Here is a 6412-nt window from a genome sequence, read left to right on the forward strand (position 1 = left end):
AAAAAAAAAGGAAGTAAAAAAAAAAAAAAAAAAAAAATATATAAATAAATATTTAAATATATTTATATTTTTTTTTTTTCCTTTTTTTTTTTCATTTGTTATTCATGTATATACCAGCAGATGGTGCTAGTGCATAAGACGATCCTCTGAAAATGCAGTGAAATCTAGGCTGACTGTATTTTGTGTTTTCCTTTCTTATCTAAACTGAATGAAGCGTAAAGTTTGTATCCTGATCAAATGGAAAAGGAAAGTGAACACAAAGTTTATGATTGTAACACAAACTAATGTGCTCTTCAAATATTTTATGTCCCTTTTATAAAAGTAGTTTTATTCTGGAAACTGTTTCCTAATTTCAAGTTTTACATAAAAGGGACTGTAAATGTGAATATTTACTTTATGCTTGAAACGATAATCCTTTATTATCAAATCAATCTTATTATTAGTTCAAACAGTGTATGCTTGTCAACCTTTCACAGCCGGTCAATAGAAAGTGCCACATCATACCTTTATGTTTCTTGTCTTCCCATAAACTTCTGCTTTTCCAAAGACCTGTTCATGTCATGAACAAGGAATCTAGTTTTGAAATGTTGGCGATGAGTTCAGCATCTGGCTGTTTTGATGCTTCGCCTGCCCATGTTGGGGCAGAGGGCTGTGGGACGGGTAAGCCTGGATGGACTATAGGTACAGGGTTTGGAGGCTTCTGGCATCCCCATAGTGGCTGAGGTCCTGGCAACTGCTCTCCCTCCTGGCACCTTTGGGGATCTCTGTGAAGTTTCTGGCCTCAGTCAGTACGGTATATATGTGGACATGTGTGGGACTAGAGAGGTGAAGTTGGCATGCCAGCCCCCAAGAACCTTAGCATTTACCCCCTCCTCTTTAACAAACACAACACCACACTTTGGTCAGGTTGGGGGGTGAAGGACCTTGCAGGCATGGACAGAGTGCTGTGCAGCCTTACCTCTATTCACGTTGCTATGTTTGGCCAAGTTCTGGACCTCAATTTTAACACACATAGAGCTTGCGGTCGGGAAGTTGAGTCTTGCACAGCCCAGCCACAACTCCAGTTTTAATACACTTTAGAAAAAAACATCTGCATTCATCACAAGTTTTCATAATACCACAAACACACATGGAAACACCGATCTGGGACAGAGGAGGGCTTGGTGTGCCACCTCAGCACCTTTGCTGCTCAAATGCTTATTGGAGGTGTGAGGATGACATGGGGGTCATTGAAATGGGGGACTAACACTTTTTGATGGGGTGCTGTTCGTGTGGGTGCTTGGTCCATGATAGGAGTGTCGGACTTCCATGGGAAGGCCTATGGCTGTGGATCGCAGCAGTTTGACTCTTCATATCTAGCTTTGGGGTTCTGTCCCAGGACATCAGTTTCCTCCTCACCAGAGATGAACAAAGATGTAGTGATAGACAGTGAATGACGTAGGGAGAAAGGATGAAGGTGGAACAGCATATGGACAGGGGAAAGGAAAGGTAGTAGGAATGAGGGACAAAGATGAATGAGACGAAGGAAAGGGAATTTTGGATGTGGGTGTGAGGAACAGAAGAAAAATGAGGCAGGGATGCGGGATAAGGATAAAATCTGTATGGGTCAAGAAGGTAGAGATAAGGAAGATACAACATAGGATGAAAGAGGTATGAATAAGGAAAAAAGGAGATGGGGATGAAGGATGTAGATACGGAGGAATAAAGAGGTTGGGATAAAGGATGAAGATGATTGAAAAGGGAATATAGGTTAAAAGAGGTAGGGATGGGTATAACGATGGAGTAGGTGAGTAATTATGGGAAAAGGGTAAAAAAAAGTCTATGGTGAAGGTGGTAGGTAGGAAGGAGGTGCAAACGAGTATAGAAGGATATATACTGCTCAAAAAAATAAAGGGAACATTTCACTTTAATTTTGTGTGTGGCTCCAAATCCAGGCCTCCATTGGTTAATAAATTTGATTTCCATTGATGATTTTTGTGTGATTTTGTTGTCAGCACATTCAACTTTGTACAGAACAAAGTATTCAATGAGAATATTTCATTCATTCAGATCTAGGATGTGTTATTTGAGTGTTCCCTTTATTTTTTTTGAGCAGTGTATATTAAGTTTCCAAATACATCATTGGTTGTTCAATCATTATAGTTGGATTTGTCAACCACTCAAGTTGTTAAGCAGCAAGTGTCATAATTATTTTATGCTGCTTTTGTGGTCTACACCAAACCCTTGTGCATGATGTTAACAAAAGAGGAGAAAAGTTTGCAACCACAAACGGGAAGCTGTAATGTTTGTCACTAGGCGTCTAATCTGGTGTTTCATGCTGTGTTTGAGAAATGTCCCATACACCTGTGATTCTGCTAAAGTCCTCTTCCTAGATACATGATTCAAAGCAACACTGGTCTGTCGAGGATAACGATTAAATATCCATATGAAAGAATATCTTTTCTCATTTTTTTACACTGCCACATTTTTACAACTTGCATACCAACTGCTAACAGGTTAAATATTCACTGCAGCAATAATTTAGGCAACAACACATTTTAAATTACAAACACCTCCCCAAATATCCCATTTTGTTAGCACTGTTGATATACAGGCATGAAATAACCATGATAATGCTCACTTTCATTAAGATGGTCAATTATTAACAAAGCATTTATCAAAGACAGCCGATCTGTCTTTTACACATGTATTTACCTATTACGAGTATGTTTATAGAGTAAAAAAATATATAAAAATTTGCAAATCAGTTGAATTACACCATATTAACTTTATTGAAATAGTTCTTATATTAAAACTGGAGTTTCTTCACAATGAAATCATTAGGCAAAAGCAGCATCCTGAATCAAACTGTGTGGATAGGAAACATAAAAATAAAGGTAATAATAAGTACATTAGGTATCTGGGGAAAAACAAACAAAAAATGCAATATTATTGTCTTTTAAGGCCTATTTTATTGACTACAACAGACCTGACCAACAAGCCTAAAACATAATGGAACGACAGTGCCATCAAGTATTTATTTGGTAACCTCCCACTGTAAAAACGAAACAATAAAAATGTGATCTTCTGGAGAAGAATCAGTAACAACTGTTGACTGATGATACTCTTCCTGTCACATCTGGACTTACATTTTAACTTTTTCTTCTTAAAAAGTAAAAAGAAAACATTAATTGTGCTTTGGGACTTGAATCAACCTGAACCAGAACCTTTGTATACTGAACAACTTTGCTTGTTCCAATGTAATTGTGAGCTGAAAACTTGCACAGACCACATCCTGATAGGGTTAGACATGCACAACCACAAAACAAGAAAACAAGGCGCTCCAAATATGTCTGCCCTCTAAAAGACCTTAAAACCCTTCAGCCCAATCGTCCAACAGTCCACAAACAAGCAGCTCTAAACTAAAACAACATAAATTCAGTCAGACACAACCAGATTTATTTGTGCCAAATGATACAATGAGTCATTTTACAAGAGGATGTGAAGAATAGTAGATGTATACAGATACTTTTAAGTTTACAATCAAATGTGCTCATTTGGCATAGTTTCTTTTCTTTTTTTTTTTTACATTTTTAAACATCAGTTAAAAGCAAAAATACATCTAAAGCTATGTTTGGCCTGATTTCATTAAATGGTCTTTATGTTTACAATGGTGAAACTATGCATGTATTATCTTTTATCTGAATTTAAAAAAATGTTTTTTGATTAATAATAATAAAAAGAAGAAGACAATCCATCTCAAAATAAATCTAATCTGCTCTTATGTGCTGCTAAAATTGGAAATTATTTTTAAAGATTTATTTGGATCAATTATCCGTGAAAAACGCACAGTTTAGGTTGGACAGAGTCTTTTCTGTGCTCTTCAGTTTCAACACGATTTTACATGGAAGGTCCTTCTCCTCAGATCTCTGCTTTATGCCTGTAACTTTAAAGATTTCATATGGAGGAACCAGGACTTCTCTTTCTGATTCTCCAAACTTGGAGTACAGTGAGATGTCTGCTCCTAAGCAGGTGTAAATCTCAAAACAGGTCTCATAGCCAAATTTTTCTTTGCGGGGATACTTCCCCATCGAGCTGGAGGTGAAAGTGTCAAAGCGGATTTCTTTGCCGAGAATGCCCAGCTTGAATTTTCTGTTGACTCTCCGGTAACCGGTAAGGCATCTTTCTGTCTTTGGCTTATGAGCGTTGAGAGCTCTGACAGCGCCCGTCAGGAAGAAGTGCAATGAGTGATACTGAAACGTGCTCGTGTACTGAGGCCCCTGCGTTCGCACCGCACTGTTGAATTCAGTGAATACCTCTGGTTTGTCCAGAGTGTAAGCATAGACGGCCATGTTCTGTTCTTTCTCCAGGACTCGGGATCTTTTCTTCCCAGGCTTGGGCTTCCATTTCTTATTATACTGTTTCTCCGCTTCATCCCAAGCCAGGCTAAAATTTTTGCTCATCTTTTTCTCGCTGACCAAGAACTCGGTCTTTACTTTGGTCGCCATGTTGTTTGCGCAGCCTTCGTACATGTCATCGACAGAGTTCGGAGCCATGTCCAGTGGGAGAGGAGTGTCAGCCAGGAATCTGTAATACTGCCAGAAGACAACAAGACGGATGTTAAACATTTCTTTACCATTATGTCTGAATCAAGAAACTCACAAATCTCCTGTTTGTCTCATTACCTTTGCAGTTGAGACAGAAGCTCCAAACAGAACAAGCAGGAATATCCACGTTGTCATCATTGCCGCCTTTAGCATTTAGTCCTGCAGAGACACAGTAAATGCAGATTTTTCATTTCCTATTATTGTTCATTTATTATTCCCATTTATGTCATTTGAATGCACGATCTAAGAGTCCAACATAAAATAAACAAGCAGGCTGAAATCTCAACATTTTACCCTTACAGTGTTCATAATTTTAAGGTTGCTCTTTTAAGGTTTTAAGAAAAAAAGTTGAATCATTAAAGCTCTAACTTGTTTCCCCATCATAATAATCTGATAGTTTTTACACTGGAGGTGCTTCACTACAATTTAGCAGTTCTGAAAAGAGATTATTGTACACTTATTTGCAAGATAAATTAAAACCAATACAGTTGAATCCTAAATGTATACCCCTTGGAGATTTGTATTGGTTTATTTTCACTCAACCAATAAGTTTTTTTTCTGGCAGGAAAAGAGACAGCTGACTCTTACAAAACAATAAAACAATGTAAAAAGAGAATTGGCATTGAAAAAAACAAATATTTTAAGAAATAAAATTGAAAATTATGTATATATTAATAATAAGACCGATCTTTAATATAAATAAAAAGTAGGACTTTACCTGGGTTTTTTTTTTTTTGAAGAGCTTCTGAAGAAATTAGGAATAAGATGGGGAGGGGGGAAGGAAGGATGGGCAGAGAGGGATTCTTTCCTTTAAATCAAATAAATGACATGGATATTAAACAGTTAGAGGTCAAAATACAATTGAAGACAAAGTTTAAAACTTTAAATGTTTGGGCAAACCCCTAGACACGCCCCCCATACCCTCAACTAACTTAGTTTAGACAGGAAAGAGAAGGAGGAGTTTCACCATATCAATCATAAATCCCAACAAATAGTCTGTGTGTTGCCTAGCAGTATACACATGATAGATTATTATCTTTAATATTATGCTTTTATTCACAACCTTTATTCCAGTGTCATGAATGGCCTCATATTAATAGATTATTTTTATGTGTTAACCATAAATCTGCAGAGCAGCAAAAGTGTCATGCTGCTTTTAGTCGTCATAACACTTCCTGCTTCTCATGAGACCCCTGCAGACCACTTCCTGAGGAGGTCTGACATGCAGAACCACAAATTAGTAAGCAAAAACTGAGTGTGTTGCACTCACAAATCAGACAGGACTCCGTCTTCAGTTTTGGCAACTTTATTTGCCTCACACTGTGTGTATATTTTTGGAACTGTTCTCAGAAGCATCTGTGCAAAGACGCACAGAAACAAAACTGATAGAAAGTTTCTTCTTCCAGAGCTACAATGCTACAACTGATAACTGACGCTGCTTCTGCTACAAAACAGCTCAGATTCTGTAAAACTCCTGCAGCTGAAAAAAAATTAGTAGGCAAGTAAAATATATTAAATAAATTAATAAAATAGTGTTTTATCCTTAACTTAAAAAAATAGTAATAATTTAAATAAAAATACTTCTAGGATGCAAAGGAGACAACTCAGAGACCAGCTACTATCAGACTAAATGTAACTCCAGAGAAATAACAAAAGTAAAATTTAAAGACTTCTTTGGACTTTACAGCTGTAACTTTTCATCTCTATAAGTTATTTTTCCCTTCTAACTTGGCTTACATTAGCTTATATTCACAACCAATATTTCACTTTAACCTGTCATTCACAGGTTGTCATTCACAAGTCAAACTCCAGTCCTCAAGGGCCGC

General features: G+C 37.1%; 2 protein-coding genes across 3 annotated transcripts in view; one reads left to right on the forward strand and one right to left on the reverse strand.

The window, feature by feature from the left end:
• The window catches only part of LOC106962129 (ecto-ADP-ribosyltransferase 4-like), a 54696-nt gene that overhangs the window by 7844 nt on the left and 40440 nt on the right, over positions 1–6412 (forward strand). The window lies entirely within an intron of this gene.
• LOC106962130 (GPI-linked NAD(P)(+)--arginine ADP-ribosyltransferase 1-like) lies at positions 3419–5433 on the reverse strand. Its single transcript, XM_015056331.1, has 3 exons — positions 5305–5433; positions 4665–4745; positions 3419–4574 (listed from the first exon to the last, which is right to left on the reverse strand). The coding sequence occupies exons 2-3, from the start codon at positions 4737–4739 to the stop codon at positions 3807–3809; spliced, it is 843 nt and encodes a 280-aa protein (XP_014911817.1). The 5' UTR covers positions 4740–4745; positions 5305–5433; the 3' UTR covers positions 3419–3806.

This window comes from Poecilia latipinna, unplaced genomic scaffold, assembly GCF_001443285.1.
Source record: "Poecilia latipinna isolate Pla-1442-1.1 unplaced genomic scaffold, P_latipinna-1.0 Scaffold1374, whole genome shotgun sequence".
Lineage (NCBI taxonomy): Eukaryota > Metazoa > Chordata > Actinopteri > Cyprinodontiformes > Poeciliidae > Poecilia > Poecilia latipinna.